This window comes from Ursus arctos, unplaced genomic scaffold (assembly GCF_023065955.2).
Source record: "Ursus arctos isolate Adak ecotype North America unplaced genomic scaffold, UrsArc2.0 scaffold_33, whole genome shotgun sequence".
NCBI classification, from domain to species: Eukaryota; Metazoa; Chordata; class Mammalia; order Carnivora; family Ursidae; genus Ursus; species Ursus arctos.
In genome coordinates this window covers 20,846,511-20,866,325 of record NW_026623019.1, presented here as the reverse complement: position 1 = coordinate 20,866,325, position 19,815 = coordinate 20,846,511, and the positions used below count along the sequence as shown (strand labels likewise).

Below are 19,815 nucleotides of genomic sequence, written 5' to 3'. Positions count from 1 at the left end.
TTTAGTTTGCTAATCGCTGCCTCAGACTTATTGGGCAAATTAGGATGAACATCTCTCGGAGGAAAAGGTAAAAAAAAGGGGGGCTGGATCCGTTTTTGGTTAGCGTGGTTGCTTGAGTAATCAGAATCTTATTCCTTGATGATTTTTAAAAATTTATTAAAACTCCAAATAAGATCTGTGGCATCTCCTGTGAATATGTGAGGAAATAAAGTAGTTACATTTAATAACAGAATGGCTTTATTCATTTAAAAATACTTTTAATTCAAGATTTGCCATAGTCGTAATTCATTTCATGAGGAACAATTGCCAAATATGAAAATGATGTAGAAATCCACAGGGCAGAGTAGAGAAAGCCCTAGAGGGAAATAAGAAAAGTCTCATTGACTGTGCAAGGTGGAAATGTGTCCCTGTCATGCACAGAGTTCTTACTTTTTCAAATCATCATGGAATATTCTGAAAAAACCACCCTTGCCCCAAAACATTAACAAAGGCTTCCTTTCTCATTCCAGTCCCCTCCAGCAACTAGAAATTAATTAAGCAATGGGGCAAATAAAGAAGTCTGGAAAAAATTTGATGGAAGATCAGAAAGTACACCTAATATTAGTACAGTGATGTTCTAATGAATTCCTGGCCTTACGAAAAGAACTTGTTTCTAAGAAGTTGATTTGAAAACTCCATTGAATCACAAAGGCTTTGGGTAAATGGTGCCACCAGTTCAGCTTATATGACAAAGCAATTTATCTCCCAGAGTCCATTGCACTTTTCGTCATTGATACCATTAAACTTCATAATGTCCTAAAGATTAGGAAGAAAAGTACTCTTTGTTTTACGGTGAAACCAACGTTCAGACAGATTCAGCTTCGGTTAATAGCAAAATAAATGCCATCATTCACAAAATGATTTTCGTTTCTAGAGGCGACAACAGAAGCAAAACTGAGGAAGTAGACTTCATTTCCACATCACTGATGCCCCCGCAATCCCCCGATACATAATTTCCTTTATATTTAAATCCCCATCAAAATATCCCAAAGATGTCAGTTGATAAATATTAATATACCTTTTATTCCCAATTAGGTATTTATCTACTTTTTCAAAAAGGACTCTTAAAAAGTCCAAAGCATCATTACAGCTCTAGTATTGATTCCTAGTGGCAAAACCCCAAGCATCATCAGTGGTAAAATGACTTTATTAAGCAAGGGAAACATGTTCTTCTCAAGCCAACGCTGACTGGTTTCCTGAGCACTTATGTAACGGTCTTATTGGATTATGACTGTAGTGAATAACCAGCAGTCCATTCACCATATCATCACCATGTTTCTCACAATTTAAACACAAAATGTTATGTCATTTTAAGCTATCCAGTGGGTCTAGTTAACTAAGTTTCTAAGTGTGTTTACAAAAAGCCTCACTCTCAAGAATGTGAAATAAAACAAGAAACACATCTCTTGGTCGCCCACTCTATTTATTGTATGGTGCTAGAGGATGGGAACACTAAGAAATGTAAGACACGATTCCGGTCCTGAAGTAAACTGCATGGTCAAAACAAAAATAAATAGTAAAGCAAATCATCATTTGATAGGTATAAATCCTTACAAAGCTGCAATTACACACACGCCAAACTACTCAGGTTTCCTTCTACTGGTTTCCCACTGCATTTAGAATAAAGACACAACTGCTTAACCTCTAGGTGACAGCTTTTCTTGGGTCATGGGTCCCCTTGCTCTCTCTGCCCCACACATACCATCCATCTTTCAGTCCCTTGTTCTTGCCATACTCCCTCCTACCCCAGGGCCTTTGAACAGGCTTTTTCCCTGAGCCTGGAAGGTTCTTCACTCCGTTTCCTCCCTAGATAATTCCTTTTCATTATCAGCACTTAGATCACTTTTCACCCCTCACCCCCACATTATGTTCTTTCATTGCCCCCATATGCCTATCCTTGGTATTTTTCATTGTAGCAAATCGTCTATTCGTTTCATAATTATTGTATTAATAGATTTCTCTCACCTCAAAGCTCCATGAAGGCGAGGATGATGTGTATTTTTAGCTTATCACTGAATCATTTATGCTTAGCTTATAATAGGGGTCCAACAGATACTTGTCTGAATAAATGGATAAATGAATAAATGAATATCTGGACTTACATAAATAAACTAATCCATATCTTTTTTATTTGATAGTAATCATTTAATATATAATTATTAAAGTCTAAAGTTCACTCAGCAAATACTTATAAAATTCCTACTGTGTACCTGGCACTGTGCTCGACACTGGAATATAAATATGAAGACACTGTCCCTCTCCAAGGTGCCGACTGAGAGAGACGGACAGGTAAACAGATCATTACAATCGAACATATGTTACAGGTAGGAGAAATCCAATGTGCCATGGGAACACAGAGACAAGAACTAGCTCTGCCTAGGGAAGCTGAGGAAGACTCTTAAGGAAGTGACATCTGAGCTCTTGAAGAAGAAACAGAAGTGCAGTGGGTAAACTAGTGAGAGAAGGCATTCTATGCAGAAAATGGACCGTGAGGGGCGCCTGGGTGGCTCAGTTGGTTAAGCATGCAACTCTTGATTTTGGCTCAGGATTGTGAGATCGAGCCCCATGGTGAGCTCTGTACTGGGTGTGGAGCCTGCTTGAGATTCTCTCTCTTCCTGCCCTCTGCCCCTCACCACCCCCCACCAAAAAAGAAAAAGAAAAAGAAAATGGAACATGAAAAAGGTCAAAAGATTTGAAGACGTTGAGATAGGCATGGAAAAGCAAATCATTTGGTACCACTGTGACTGTGATGCGTGGAATGGGAATGACCTGAGATCAGGGGAGACTCTAGACTGAGGTACAGTGATGAGCATGAGAATCTGAGCTACGAACAACCTGCCCAAGTGGGACTGGATGGCAGTTGGTGGCAAGTACAGAACAGAAGTTGGAAAAGGACTAAGAAAGAGAAAAATATCTCCACGGGAACAATGGGGACTATTTGGGAGTCAGGGACCCCTGACTGGAATCGCCTTTTCAAAATCACACTTCCTAGGGCAGTGTTTCCCACACTCCCCTAATGAGAACAGTCATATAGCTATTAAAATACATATTCTGAGGACATATCCCAAACCCTGTGAATCAACATTCCCAAAGGAAAAGACTGGAAATCTGAATATTGAACCAATACCTTAGGTCAATCTTATTATCGGGGAAGCTCGAGAAACTTCTATTCCACCTTCAAGTAAGGCTCACCACCCTGTTCCCCAGCACTGTCCATTGGCCTGTCAGGGGTGTGGCTGCCCAAGAAACTATCAATCTCAATTAACAACACAATGACCCTTATTTACAATTTAACAATAAAACATGACTGCGTTAGCGCAGGGAAAATACAAGTATACTCACTACCTTACTAGGAGAATCGCACAGTCTACTGAAGAAAAAGTTCAGCTAATTATGCACAAAAGAGAGAAACTAGTCTCTCTGCATAAGGAAGAAAGCCCATGAGCTTCCTCCATTAGTGCAGTGGCTGTGGGTGCTGTCTTGGGTCTCCAAATCCATTTCCTTCTCCCTAAGTGACTATCAATTACATCATCAGTTGAGGCTCCAAGAGTTGTATGACCAACTGCAGAACAAGTGAAGTTCTTTCAACCCTCAGTTGTTGAGCTTCTCACTGACAGAGAATGGAGAAAGATACTTACTACACAGCACAGCCTCATATGAGTTTATCACAATACTGGAAAACAGAACACTTCTATGCTATTAAGGTATCAGTTCTCAACAGTGTTGAGAATCTGAGGCGGCCATACTGTAATCGTTTGGATGCCAACCCTTCATTTAGCCCCACACTTCCTGTGGCAAGCTGGGTCACTGCTTGACTGCAGGTGTAAATGGACACTTGGGTGTTGCATGAATCTTTTTTTTTTTTTTTAATTTAAATGTTAGTGAACATACAGTGCAATATTGGTTTCTGGAGTAAAATTCAGTGATTCATCACTTATATACAACACCCATAATGCTCATGACACCAAGTGCCCTCTTTAGTCCTCATCCCCCATCTGGCCCATCCCCCACCCACATCCCTCCATCAACCCTCACTTCTCTCTCATTAACAGTCTCATGGTTTGTTTCCCTCTCTCCTTTTTTTCTTTTCCCCTTTCCTATCTGCATGAACCATTTCTAATGAAGAGCTTTTGCCCTTCTTGAAAATCCAGCTGGTTAACTGCCTCCAACCCCAGAACTCAACTGAAAAGTTAGGCAGTGGAATCTCTGGTTGTTGATACCATTTCCTTGATGGTTTTAGTTAAATAATTTCACAGCTCTATGCTTCAGTTTCCCCACCCACAATTCATTGCAAATGTTTTTTAACCTGTATCACATAATACTATAAAAATGAAAGACGTTTTTAAGAGTTTGCTTGACAGTATATCAAAATTATTTGTTGGCATCGAGTCATATTTAAATGGCAGCCTTTTGTTCCAGTGGGGAAATACGTATAATCTACTGTTTTTCTCATTTTTAAATTGGATCCAGTGATGCTGAATTTATAGTAGGCACCCCATTTGAGGCAATACAAATTGCAGGGAGGGGAAAGGTTTGTTCAAAAACAACCTGAGAGGTGAATACTGCTACATCTATATGTCATCTTTCTTCCCTAATGACATCTGAATGTAAGATAGGATGCTCTTAATAAAAGAGGACTTGCTTTCCAAAATGTCCTGCTGATTTGGTAAAAGAGGATTTGAGAAGGAGAGCAATGACAGTTGGGAGGAAAAAAGAGTAATTCCTACAAATACCAGAAATTGCACTGGGTAGGCCAGTGGATTTAAATGGGGAATCCCAGGAAAAACTGAGCATTGCTTCGTAAATGGCCATGTCTAAATTTCATGGCTCTAACATGCAGTCACAAAACGATCCACGGGGTTTTCCAAGATTTCTTGCCCTTTGGTCCACAGTGGAATTTCTCAAAGTATGTTTTCAGTGGATGATGATTAAGAATTACATGGAAGAAATAAAACAGGAGGGTCATGTTCAGAACCCATGTATATATAGACACTTGATTCATGGCAAAAATGAAACTACAGGGAGTGGGGAAAGAATGGTCATCATAATAAATGGTGCTAGAACAACTGGGCATCCATAAGGGAGAAAATGATATTGCATCTACGACATTAGAGTAAAAAATAAATAAATAAATCACACTGCATATTTGACATCTCATATATAGAGCAGTGCTTCTCAAAGTGTGGTCTCTGGACCACTTGCATTCAGGTCACCTGTGTGACAAATATATAGATTCCCTAGATTACCTTAGACCTGCTGATTCTCTAAGAATGAGACCTAAGAATCTATATTTTTATCAAACTCCCTTAGATGAGTTTTAGCCCATTAAAGCTTGAGTTTTAGCCCATTAAAGCTTGACTTTCACCAGCAGAGCGTCTGGCAGTTATGAAAACAACCATCTGAATCCAGGCTCTGCCACGGGCAAATTAATGAATCCGTCTAAAAGCAGTTTTCTTATCAGTAAAGTGGTGATAATATCAACCTTGTAGATAGGTTGCAATGATTAAGTGAGCTGCTGGGTGTACGGTGCTTAGCACAGTCTTAGTGCATAGTAAGCACTCAGTAAATGTTGCAATTACTTCCCACATCCAGGAAACCTACCAGAAATGAAGAATTTTCAGTCACTAACAAAAATTTTCAATTATAAAAGTACAGTTTGGTACTGGTAATACATATTATAAAGCACATACCTTTATCAGTGTATTAACAGGTAAGTGTTGAGTATTTGGTCTTGAGAACTTATTTGGAAGTACTACTTGGAGAACATAGCTATTCACTCATATACCTCCCCACCTAAGAAGTCATGGTCCCATCCAAAGATGCAACTTTAGAATTTGTGTATGGGATGCCGTGATAAAACTTCTACCCAGTGACCCTGATGAGCTAAATCAGGGTCATCAGTGCAATGACAGATTAATTTATTTGGCAAATGTTCACTGGAAGATTATGATGTCCCAGGCCCTGTAGCAGGTGCTGAGCATTGAGAAGAAAAAGATACAGTCCTTGCCCTCCAAGAGCACCTAGTTTGTGAATATTCCCGCATGTCATCTTCACCCTTACATATATTAAACAGTATTTCTCAACCGATTTTTGTTGTTGTTGTTGTTGTTGCCGTTGTTGTCAAATGACTAGAAGACCGGAAAAACCTAGTTTTATGGGCAGGGTGTTCAGGGCTGAATCAGGGATAAAAGAAAGATATTAAATGATAAATGCACCTAGCAAACGCTTTTCTTTGGAACTTTGAAAACACGGCCAGGTTTTCTTCCAGCATCCAGTACTACTGATGAGAAGTGTGCCACGGTGAATGAGCGAAGGGAACTACGCTGGGGCAGTAAAAGCTATCTTAGCAGCCTTGGGCCGGTCCGTTCCTCTGCTTGCTCTTCAGCACCCAGGGACGGACCGTCAATGCGGGGAAGAAACAGCTGCTTCAGAAAAGCAAAGGCAAAGAATGTAGGAGTCTGGGCTCCACGGTGCCCAGACAGTCCTAACCAGGGACACCTGAGATTCAGACGAGATATTCTGCAGAGACAGTATACACTGGGTTCCTAGGGCTGCCATAATGAAGCTCCACACAGTGGAGTGGCTTACACAACAGAAATTTATTCTTTTACCCTTCTGGAGGCTACGGACTTCAACAGCAAGGGGTCAGCAGGGCCATGCTTCCTCTGAATGCTCTAGGAGAGAATCTGTTCCATACCTCTCTCCTAGCTTCTTGGTGTTCCTTGGCTCGTAGCTGCATCATTCCAATCTCTGCCTCCATCTTCACTTCACCTTCTTCTCTCCATGTCATCTCTTGTTACAAGGACACCAGTCCTTGGGTGAAAGGCTCACCCGCATCCAGGATGTTCCTCTAAATTTAATGAATGATATCTCCAAAAGCCCTACTTCTCAATAATCACATTCTGAGGTGGAGATGGGTTTAGGGGAGGCACTATTCAACCCAGCCCAACTCAGTAGGGCATGGTCTTGCGTAAGAATTCCCACCTCAGTCTCTGCTTCTAAGGAGCATGACCTAAAACACTTTGTATCTCTCCGACTGGAAGTACTACCTGGCAAAAATTCTCTAATAAACAGACACATTGAATGAATGAATGAATGAATGAATGAATGAATGAAGTGTTACAGAGACATGAAAGCAAGTATAAAAGACTTACCCAGGCCTCTATGAGGGCTGAACTGATGATAAAAGAACTTTAGTCCTCGATAAACTAAAAACTTGAGCTCAGGAAGAAAAGATAGGGTGTAGGTTCCAGAACATAGCACAGAAAGGTTTCCTGACGAAAACTGGAGAAGGGTCTGACAATCAGACCTGAGGAACAGTGCCAAGTAGGAGCCAGCAAATCACTCACAGACACCAACAGACTAATGATACGAAGCCATCAAAATGGAACCCGGTTTCCTTAAATGGAACCCAGTTTCCAAAATGGAACCCGGTTTCCGATCTAAGACTGGATTGGTCCAGAGCTGGGGACGAGAGGAGTTTGCGAGCATGGACTATGATGTTGGTTCAGACAATTTTTTGTGAACAATGAGTTGGTGATAAACGGGTTGCCTTTGAAGACCTGGTACCTCATGACAGTGCGCTGGTGAGCCTAAAAGCATGATCCCCTGGAACCCGTGTTCAATAAGCTGGAAAAATGAGAGAGGGTTCCATGGCGTGGAAATTCTATCATAGATGCGGTTCTTTGTAATGGAAGTTGCTCCTCTCAACCTTTGCAGCAGTTTTGGAGCTGAGCAGATGGCAGGGGAGGGCTTGACTAAGTGGTGAAGTTTCAGCTGCAAAAGGCAATTCCTAGAATGACAATTCAGAAACTCATTTCCCCCAACACTTATCATATTGGCAGAGGGTTCGTGAATCTTTTTGGGAAAACGAGAAGGAAGCAGTGCATCAGAGTAAGGCGTCCTATGTTTGGTTAGGTTATGTGGCTGCAAACATGACCGAATCCAATTCTGCCCTAGGTGTTTGCTATTCCCAAGGAAAGGGGCCAGGCTTGTCTGTAAATTAAATAATACCGAAAAGGCTAAAGCTTAGGGTCTGCAGTGTAACAGCCTCCAGCACACGAAGCAAGTGCTAAATGCATTCTGGAACCAGTGGACGATAGTTTCAGCTGAGCTGCTCCGACTCTACCTGGCGTTACAGACCTGTGTAGCTTCTAGCTCTGTCTTATAAAGAAACAGCAAGGTTGCAGAAAGAGCATAATCTAGACTCAAAGCCTGTCTCTGATACTAAATAACTATATGATCTTGAACAAATTCCTTTTCCTTTCTGAGCCTGTTTCCACAAATGTAAAATGGGGAAGGCGGGGGAGGGGACAAGAGCTTACATTATTGTAAGAATTCAGTGTGATGATGTATACGAAAGTCACTGGCAGACAGTATGACCTTAAAGTGTTATCAGCTGTGTTTTTGTTCGGTTGGTTGTTTTTCTGTTTATTTCCATTCTGCCTAGCTTGGCAGAAGTTTATGTCAAAATAACTGTTGTGCTTTCAAATTCTTTCAGTTCTGGCTCATCTGTAATTTTTCCTTTATCTTCAAGCAACTTTAATATTTAAATATAATAAAAAAAATATTTGTTTTCCTGGAAGTTCCATAGCCCTTATTCTGTGTGAATGAGGCAGTACGGTTCAGCTTTGGGGGATTTAGTTTTGATCCTTTACAATGTGCACATAACAGAAACTATAAATGTATTCGTTATTCAGAAGCTATAAATGTACTGTCTTTTAATGAGGACTGTTTTAATTCAGTTTAATTTACTCAAATGCAACAGAAATGTTATCGGTGGAGATTATTTCTGTGGCAAATAACAGAAAAGCTATTTAACTGGTTTACACAATTAAGGGAATTTACTGGCTCCTATCACTGAAAAGTCTATAGGATTTTGCATGGTTTGGTCCAGGCATGGTTTGGTCCAGGCTCTGACTCAGTTTTTCTGCAGTTTCTTTCAGTTCTGTCTGCCTTCAAATGTTGGCTTTGTTTTTGGGCTGGCCTCATAAAATGGCGGCCAGCAGCACTGACAGTGATTCTGCATTCACATCCAAGGTCAGAGTGAAGGCCAAGGTTGGGTTTTAGAACCATCACACCAAAGTCCCAAACTTCACTCCGATTGGACTATCCTGATAACAATCTCTGTGCTAGGGAAATGCCATGCACTGATTGGATTAAAGTCCTATCAATCACTATGGCAGGAAATGGGATTTTTCTGAGGGGCTTAGACCAAACAGGGCCCTCCTCTGGACCTGAAGATAAGATTCATCTCTGCTAAACTTCATGGTTGTCACTCAAGGAAAATGAAATGGATATTAGAGGAGCAAAATCAATGTTTGCTACAATTAAAAAATAATTTCTAGCAATTTAGTATTTCTCAGTGTCTATTTTTCCTCAGTGCCTACTTTTTTGGGAACTTATCACTAATTTCACTACGCTGAACTCTTTCCAAATAAAATATCATACTTTAGCATCCAAGGCAATGTTAGAGTCTACTAATATGAGGGAAGTCATTAGCAAGAATTTCAGGACATCTAGGTTAGGGGTCTCGTTTCTTGTTTTTCCTCTCTCCACTTTTCCTTATTTTTCTCTCCCCCTATTTTCTCACAAAATTTTTTTCTTTTTCTCACTTTCTTCCTTCCATCTGTATTCCTCTTCTTCTTAATATGCCTTTTAATATATGCACACATAATGGGATATGAGATTAGACATCTCCTGATGTCTCAGGATTTTAGCTAAAGCCGCAAAGCTGTTGAAACAGATGACAGTGTCCTCCTAGGGAGGCACTAGACACATCCTCTCAGGAATTATTAAAAGGGGGCCACGCTCATCCATGGCTCACCTTCCTGGCAGTCTATAAAAGGGAAAGCTAGAAATTCATTAGAAAGAAAGTTCCTCAAAGGTAAATTTTTATACACAGATGAGAGGGATGCCATCAATTGCCTGGAGCCAACCGAGGAAGGCTTTTCAAGCGAATCACTGAGAAGGCCAGCGCTGGCCAGAGGGGAGGCTGGTATCTTACTCTCATGCTGGATATTTACAAAAATCCACAGTTTGGGAGCCTGGGGGCACCAGGGGAAGAAAGGAAAGAGTGGAAGAAGAGATACTCCCCATGTTTGTCACAGTCAAACCCCAAGCTTCCAGTCAGAATTGAGCTGAGGAGAGGGTAGAGAGCTTGAAGGAAGCTTTTCAATTGCATGCAGGATGGAAAGTCTGGGGTTTTGTGTGTTTGTTTTAGGTTGAACTAGGTTTTCTAATACCCCAAAATATAACTCTTCAATAATAACCAAATACGAATCTGTCTGAGCTGTTTTCAAGAGGTGAGGAAGAAAAAGCCCTAAAGAACATTGTTAATTGTCAGTACACCTTTAAAATGTTTTACGTTACATTTCAACGTAAAGAAAAAAAAGCTGTTTCCTAATTGTACTCCGCTGAATGCACTTGATTTAATAAACTTACGAAAGCATCATAGATGTATCTTCAATGTGCTTTCTGTGAGCATATCTACATAATGCATCAGTCAGGTCCTGCAGGAAACTGGGAATGTTCAGAGAGCAACTGAGGGATTAACAAAGATATAGGTGGGGCTGAGGGACTGAAGATGGCAGATGGGAGCTTCCAACAAAAGGGAGCATCCTGAGGCCTACAGGAACAAACGGAGGGGTGACTGCCCCAACCCTGAGAGGGATGGCGTGAGCTGGTACCTCAGACATCAGCCGGCACGGAAGCCCAGCCGGTGGTGGGCACAGAACAGAATGGAGACAGGTGAAAAGCTCACTGGGATTGGCAAATGGCAAATACTCGGCACAGGTAATACACTTCAATTGTGGAACTCTGGCAAATATAATTGTAATTGATGTATTTGGAATACTCAAATTACTTAAAATCGGTGATAAAGTAGAATTTTCCCATGGAGTCTCTTGGCAAAAATGGAACTATATTCCTCAAGGAGAAAAAATTAACCTCAGGCCAATGAAATCAGCCTTAAGAGTGCAGAAAACATATTTAAACACAAATGTTACTCATCTAAAATGAATATAATCTTATGATAAAAATTAATCACCAAAAGAAATCTGGAAATAAAAACGCTGAAAATGAAAGCTGAAGAAACAGTGATGCTCTGTCGATCACGAATGGTGGCCACAAGCCTTGGAGCCACTTTACCCACACTGATGTGTCTGCACAGGTCATTAAAGCACCTGCTCTGTTAACACCTTTGCTAAGACAGGCCCTTGGTGGTATATTTTCTGACATCTGCCATCTCAAATCATAATAACCAGCTGTATTCCTAAGAAAACAGAAAGCTTTGTCCTTCTTGGCCTTTTCCCCCGTTTGTGTCCTTTTGCCATGACTCTCTGCTTTCTTATCATGGTGAACTTAACGTGGGCCAACTAAAGTTTCCACATCTTCGTTCTTTCTCATTGATGAACTAGGGAAGCAAGATGTGTTCAGCTCTTTCCTGGACCTACCCCTCCAGTTGGTTCTCACATTCCAACCGTACAGACCTCTTTCTCTTTCTAAATACAAACACAAAGAGTTCTGGGTTCTTCCATTGCTTTGGAAAACTTTCTTCCCTATCTCCACCACACACACACACACACACACACACACCCTCCCAATCCCTTCCCATCCAAGGAAATTCTTGGATTTTCCATCTCTTTTCTCAGCCCCCCACTAATGTCACCCCATATCACACCCACACCCCCAGTCTGGCCAACAGAATTCAACATCCTTTCTCCTCTGCTCCCCTGGGACTCAGTCCTCAAACTTTAGAATGGTCTTTACCACCTTTCCCACGGGTAGCTCTTGTGACCATCTTCCCATGACAATGTTCTCTCTATATATCCAGTGGCAGAGGGAGAAGGTTCATAATTTATGCTGAAAGAAAGGGAAAAATATCTAAAAAGTTTTTCAAGAGATTTTTAAGGTTTTTATAAGCAATAGAAGTAACCCTCTGCTCCAAAGATGTTTGAGGGGGTCAGGGCTATAAGGAGATAGATGACAGACATCTGGGCTTCCCACCTGAACCAGAAATCAGATCAAGGCCACCTCAACATCCCTTTAAAACAAATACAAGGACGACATGTAATAAATTAAAACATCCATTTGCTGCTTAATTTTTAGCCAAGTTCTATACGTCAAGTTGCCTTAAAATGAGAGGTGGTTGTTTATTAATATCTTGCTGTGTATCAAGGAGCAATGAGGTGGCCGTGTTTACGAAATAGGCTGTTGCTACAACACATTTCCACGGTTATAAATAAAGCAAAGTGCAAAGAGATTAGCAATGGAAGATCTGAGATTTTATTTGTTTTCACGAGGACTCTCCCAGTCACTTCACGCTTAATGGCAAAGTCATGACTGTACCCTAAGGTCTATTTACACAAGACTAAGCGGCCATCACCAGCCCCATTAATGCCTCAGCAAGCTCAGTGGAGCTGCTTACAGACCAGGGAGGAGAATGATGTCACTTTGCTTTTAACAGATACAATTCTGAAGTCCTTGAGTTTCCTTTGCCGTCAGTAAAGACAGACCCCATGTGCAGGTAGAGACGTTTCTGACTGTGAACTTTCAAGAGTTCCCTTCCGGCCCACCCCTCCCCTTGTCCTGTTTACTATGCACATTACGGGGGTCACTCAGGTACAGTAAATTCCGATTATTTGCAACCCATTGTTCTCCAAAACTGCTTGGTAAACTATAAAGGACTTTAAAATTTTATTTGTTTTCCTGCCTAAGGTGGGAACATTCCTCCTCCATCTGCAATTATCAGCACACAGATCACAACTACCCAGCAGTGAAGATAAACTTTCCCTGATTTCTAAAGCAACATACTGACGTGGAAAGAACGCTTTATTTAGAGAACTAAAGTCCACATTCTGGCCATATTACCAGGGCGGGGCGAGGGTGAGGTGAGCACTCCCTCTCTGGGGCTTCCTGGTCCTGCCATCCATTACAACCTCTGCGACTTTTTTTTTTTTTTTTGAGAGTAAATTCATATACCATAAAATTAATCATTCTGAAGTGTACCTTTTAGGGGGATTTAGTATGTCACAATGTGGTACAACCCCCACCTCTATCTAGCTCCCAACATTTTCATCATCCCGAAAGGAAACCTTGTTCCCATTAAAGCAGTCACACCCCATTCCCTCTTCCCCCAGCCCCTGGCAACCAGCATCAGTTTTTCTGTCTCTATGGATTTAACTCTCCCGGATACAACCTGTGTGCTTTTGAGCAGTAGTCCTAATACCTAATTTACCTTGTGCCAAGATGCGATTTGAAGAGTCTTCTGGGGGCGCCTGGGTGGCGCAGTCGTTAAGCGTCTGCCTTCGGTTCAGGGCGTGTTCCCCGTGCTTTGGGATCGAGCCCCACATCAGGCTCCTCCGCTGGGAGCCTGCGTCTTCCTCTCCCACTCCCCCTGCTTGTGTTCCCTCTCTCGCTGGCTGTCTCTGTCAAATTAATAAATAAAATCTTTAAAAAAAAAAGAAGAAGAAGAGTTTTCTGTATATTAATCCAATTAATCCTCACAAAACCCCAACAAGGTGGACACGAATAGCCCCAAGGTGAATGGGTTATTATTTAATTCTCTAATTATGATTTCTTCATCTGCGAGATAAAGAAAAAAGCAGTATCTAACAATAATTTGCTAAGCATATTTATTTATAGGAGAGGCATTGTTCTAGGCCAGGAATAGCAAATAAGATTCGCTTCTAACCAAGTGGGAGTGACTTCCTGTCGAACAGGGGGAGAGAAACCTTTGAAATGGCTCATGGGACAGAGTATAATCATTGACTCATGGTGTCTGTCACGGACAGGAATGGGTGAAGCATCATAAGGAACAGAGAATTCGCCTTCCCTCTCAGGAGACTGAGCGGGAAAAAAAAGGAAAACGCAGACGCTGTCTTAGTCGGGACAGGAGGGAAGCATCACCCATATGAGCACAATGAGAATGTGAAGGTAATTTATAGAGTATTAAGAGCAGAGGGGTTGGAAGGCAGAACAAACAAAATGGAGTATGTTCAAATCTCAACTCTACAACTCCTGAAAAGGGTAACGTCTTGAAAATTTTTTAACCTTTCTTGTTCCCATTTCCTCTTTTGTAAAATGGATAAATAAATCTCACTCAGAGTTTGGGTGGGAACAGCATGCGATAACGCGAGTGAACTGCTAAGCACAGCATAGTGCTTACACATAGTAGGAGCTTAATAAGTGGTAAGGAAATAAAAAATATATATCGTATATTGTTATATTTTGAAATATTATCAACATACTTTATATTTGTGATAGAGAAGAGAATGTATAGGCATATGTCTGCATTGTACCAAAACCACATGTACATATACCTACATCTTCTCTCCTCTTTATGGAGAGACAGAAAGGAGGAATCAAGTCTACTTACAAAAGGGAGAAGAGCTCAGAAAAGGCTCATAAAAGAGGAGGCCCTTAAGGTGATACTGGAAAGAATAGACCCACATGCCTGCCTCACCCTGTCATTTGGAGGATTTGGTGACATCATTTATTTAAAGCATTTAGCACAATGCCCACAGTCCACAAACATTAGCTGAATATAAATGTTTTGGTTTGTTGCTTTATTATTCCACTGTGACCCTCTGAATCAGTCAGGGGTTCTTGATGGCAAATGACAGAAACTGCCTCTGGCTAACCGAGCAGAGACGGGTCTCAGGGAGCTCAATGAATCAGCAGGAAGCAGGCTCCCAGCAGAGGTGGGAACCCAGGGAGGCGGGGCAGCTGCAGACATAGCCAGGACCGGCTCCCAGGAGAAGTCTGGTTGGGCTGGCGCTGTGCACACCGCCGCTGCAGGACCCGCTGCCGTCAGCGAGAGTGATTCTTAATGTCCCTGGGGTTTCATACCACTCCCTCGATATGACACCCCTGGTGAGACAGCCCATTGACTGACTGTGTCTGTTGTCTACACCTCAGCTGCCGGTTTTGTCCAGAGAAGCCATCTGGCCTCCTCAACTTCCACAGTGAGAAGCAGGGCCCTTCTTCCTACTGAGAATCACACACACACACACACACACACACACACACACGCACGCAGGGACCTACTTCAGCAACAGAAAGGGAATCTGGAATGCAGGGTGTCAAAAGAGTTTCAGCTGTGCCTTAAAGAACACTGTTTTGACATAGCAGAGAACATTGTACCAAAAATGTAGAAAATCACCATAAACCCCAGAAATTTCTCTTCAAAGCATAAAATATTTAGAAATCAAGATATTCAGGTCAGGTTTAGGTGTTTCGTCACAAAGACCTGCTATACAGTAGCAATCAATAAAAAGTAGGGAAGTAAATGTAAAGAGTCAGTAACTGTGTGATTAATATTAATCATAAAATATGGTTTCTTCAGATCTTTAAAAATTGCTCTAAAATGTTAATTTCTCAGTTTGAACTCCCCATACAGGCCAATTTGAGATGTGGGAAGATTAGTTCTGCTCTCTTTACCCCCATTAACAAATGTGAGAGATGTTTTTATCTGATGTGAGTGTGAACATCTGGAAAGTAGTCAGAGGGGAATACGGGCTTATGAGTTGATAACAAAAGCTGGTTGTTAAGAGTGAGTTGATAATGGATTAGCAAGAGATCTTTCTGATGCTAAAAGATCTGCTCTGAGATTTCCAGGAACCACACAGACCTTTAGACAGAGGCAGGAGCCAGAGAAGAGAAAAATTACTTCAGTAGGAAAACTGGCCTCCTACCACCAGTACTGAAACCTGTCCGACTCTGTCCCGTGTCAGACAAACCCTCCCTCTGTGTCTTCCCCTGCGGGGCCTGCCCTACTTCCCCCCGCTCAACGGTCCTAAACTTCGTCATGGTTGCCCATATTTGTTTTTCTACTTCCCACCTCCCACTCACTTCCAAGCCCACCGCACTCTGGCTTCTGGCCATCCCACTCCACTGAACCGTCACCTGCCTTACAGCTAAACCTAACGGACGCCTTTCCATCTTTGTCTTTGGCCTCACGTTGGTATGGATGATGCTAACGTCCTCTCAGAAAACACTTTACAAAACTTTCCTAACTCATGAGTCTCATGGTTTGCCTCCTGTGTACATTCAATTGTAATATATTGTCTTGGGTTTTGCAAAGGCACCCAAAACTCCCAGATTGGATCTGTCATCTTTCTCTGCAGATACATTTTTCTTATGTCCTCCTTCCAAATGAATGCCTCCCATTTACATGGGTGCTAAAGCTAAAAGACTCTGCACCATCTCTGCTTCCCTCTCTGTGGGTACTCAGTCTCTCAGCATCCCCCCCACCACCACCAATCAGTCAGTCAGTGCTGATATTACAGTTCCTAAATAGTTCTCGAATACTTCTACTTTTCTGCATCCTTTCTGAAACTATCTTCGTCCAAGAAGCCAACGAAATAACCGGCTGAGCTTAATGAACTCGCACCTCTGAGTCTCAATTTCCTGGTTTATAAAATGAGACGGTTAGAATGAACACCAAGTTTCTTCCTTTTCTATATTCCGTGATTATAAGAGTTTAATACCAAGGAGGGGCTCAGGGTAAAATCAATTCCTGTGCTTTGGGAGATGATCTCACTTTCTGCACTTAAGTTAAATACCGGAGTGGCCAAGAATGTGCTTCACATCCTCCTACGGCAGTACTCTTACAGACAATCTCAGGGTCTTCAAGACAACTTAAATAATAAAGCCTTCTTCTTAAGTAGGGATCTGCCTCATGTCACATTTTGAGCTGTAGAAAATAGTTTCAAATGAGATCCTAATGTTGGTAACAAGTTATCTACTTTGTTTTATTAATTGGTCTGGAAGCTCCTTGAAAAGAATAAGACAAAGCTCGTATTTCCTGAAAATGTCCTATATGGGGGGAAAAATAGTTCACCTTTGTTGACTACCTTTCGAGTGTATATTTGAACACCTGGTTAACAAGGTTGAGAGCGATTGGCGGGGTGGAGATTGCCATGATGAAGAAGTTTGGTTGATTTTCAGCAGTAGTAAGGTCAAAATGAAAGCATCATAAAAGAGGAAAAGATTTATTTAGGCTAGTGCTTTCTGTGAAAGAAAAAAATTAAAAACCCTAAGAAGATGGAAAAAGTTAAGCAACTTAATATGGCGGATTCCACTAATGAGTGTAATGGGCAGCCATTTTAAATGGGAGCGAAACTAGACGGCAAACACTGTTCTCAAATTACAGGTTCCAGCTACACTAACCATAGTCTGGTGTCCCAATTTTTTAAAGGTTCATTAAAACGTGTCATCAAACAGTAGCATTTGCTGGAAGAATCTCCGTCCCCATAAAAAGCGCTGTCGGGAATTCTTACTATAACCCACCCAATGAGTAACCAGCCTTCCCTTTGAAGGAAGAGCTGAGATGTGAGCTAAACAAGTGAAAATGACATGGAATCAGAAAAGAATTGGAAAAGGAGGGCCATCACCATAGCGCAATGTGTGGTCCTTCCGGAAAACATAAAGCAGCCCAGAGTGAGGCCAGGGGAGCCAAGCAGAAAAATATATATATATGAACAGAGAAAAGATCAAGCTTGTAACTTCATTCCCGGGCTTCACAAGTTCCACTGTCCTTCCCAACCCACGAGACAGAGTAATACTCAGGATGACTCCACTCATGATGTGGCCTTGAGTATCTCAGCAGACATCATTTAAGTCATTTAAAAGGATAACTACAAATTAAATTAGTTCATCCTAATTATGCAAAAATGATAAATTCAAATAAGCAAGGTAATTCACTTCCAAATTAAAAAAATTTTTCAATCACTTGGCATCTCAAATCAAAGCAAATGGGTAATGTTACCAATTATATCAATTTGACTCTTAAATTTAAATACATAAACATATGATGAACTGAATTAAAATTCTTATTTGGTATGCACTTAACTTATTAACATTTGTACTAGGGTAGAGAACCACATTCAAGATAGGAAATGGGGTCATGTCCTTGAAAAACAAAGAAGGTAATCACAAAAGTACTTTTGTGAGTATCTAGCAACAGAATGAGTCCCCCAGATCTACTAAACAAGTTATCCTGCAGGAAAAGTAAAGTAGATCACATTAGTAAAGGCAACACTATGGAAGCTTATGAAATATTTATCAAGAGTAATATTTGATAACTAATAAAAATATTTAGTTTTAGGAAGCAGTACAATAACATGTTAAGTTTTGACATGGTTGCACTTATGAGCACAAGACTTTCATAGAAATGGAAAGAAATGAACATTTATTGAATACGTTGTGCTCAGCATTACTAAATACTTTCAAATACAGTATAGCATTGGCAACTAGGAATCAGAGACATTAAATAACTTCCCTTGACCACACAGTGATAAATGACAGAGCTAGGACTTAAACTCCATCTTTTGATTATACGTGAGAATTATTTTTGTCACATCTGTATCACTTTATCCTGAGCCAGTACTCGAAATATGATGGTGTTTCAAATATTTGCTGGGGCGCCTAGGTGTCTCAGTCAGTTAAGCGTCTGACTTTTGATCTCAGCTCAGGTCTTGATCTCACAGTTCTAAATTTAAGCCCCGCGTTGGGCTGCATGCTGGGTGTGGAGCCTACTTAAAAACAAATTAAAATGATAAAAAATAAAATATTTGCTAAAATATTTCCTAAGATTTCTGATCAAGGTCAATTTGGATTCCAATTTCAAAGCTAATGAGTAATAAAGTGATTTTTAGGAGAAAAAAAACAAAAAATATATGCATGCATTCTGAGTGGCATTATGAATCTTTCAAACACTTGATAAAGCATTCTTTATGTCTCATATAAGGATGAAAGAATTATCTATTGCCATATAACAAATCATACCAAAGGGTAGTAGCTAAAAACAGTAATTTATTCCTTCCTGTGTCTTATCATTCTGTGGATTGACTGGGATTGACTGGGAAGTTCTTGCTTAGGGTCTCCTAGGAATTGCAGTCAGATGTCAGCTGGGACTGCAATCATCTGTAGCTCAACTGAGCCAGACATCAAGATGGTTCACTCATTTGACTGGCAAGGGACGCTGGCTATCATCTTATTTGAGGCTGGCAACTGGAGGGTCTCCAGGTGACTTGGGCTTCTCTCAAAGTAGTGCCCCGGCTCCAAAAGGGAGCATACCACCAGTAAATGTTCCAAGAGACCCAAGCTTCTTACAACCTAGATTCAGAAGTCCCAACAAGTCATTCCCAGAGCATCCTCTCGGGTGAGCCAGCCATACCCTTGTCTTCTGCCTCCTGGCATCTCTACTTTACCCAACTGACTTAGAAGGGGAAATGTATAATAAAATTACAATAGCATAAGTCATTTTGTTGTATTTTTTCTATCTTTTTGGCTCTGTCTCTTCCTTTGGAAACAGCATTCTTGAATGAATAAATAAACACAAGTTTTTCTCTCTCCTTTTTTCATTCTACTTTTTTCTTATCTCTTTTCTTTTTTCTTTCCTTCTTTCTAACTAAAAATAAAAGGTATAGGGGCGCCTGGGTGGTGCAGTCGTTAAGCATCTGCCTTCGGCTCAGGGCGTGATCCCAGCGTTCTGGGATCGAGCCCCACATCAGGCTCCTCCACTAGAAGCCTGCTTCTTCCTCTCCCACTCCCCCTGCTTGTGTTCCCTCTCTCGCTGGCTGTCTCTGTCAAAATAAATAAATAAAATCTTTAAAAAATAAAATAAAATAAAAATAAAAGGTATAAAAAAATTTCTTAAGCAGCAACATATTCTAATTAGTTAGTGAGTCTTATGGTTAATGTCTATTCATATCTCCCATCTGATATCTGCCTGACTGACTCAGTTATCATCCTGTATAGGAAGGTAAAAGA

The 19,815-nt window shown here is 41.0% G+C and overlaps 1 protein-coding gene across 1 annotated transcript in view; it reads right to left on the bottom strand.

Moving 5' to 3' along the window:
- The window catches only part of LOC113269870 (spermatogenesis-associated protein 31D1), a 56,140-nt gene that overhangs the window by 25,262 nt on the left and 11,063 nt on the right, over window positions 1-19,815 (bottom strand). The window contains exon 2 of the mRNA XM_057305553.1: window positions 13,277-13,316. Coding sequence (XP_057161536.1) covers window positions 13,277-13,316 — 40 coding nt within the window. The remainder of the gene's footprint in view (window positions 1-13,276; window positions 13,317-19,815) is intronic.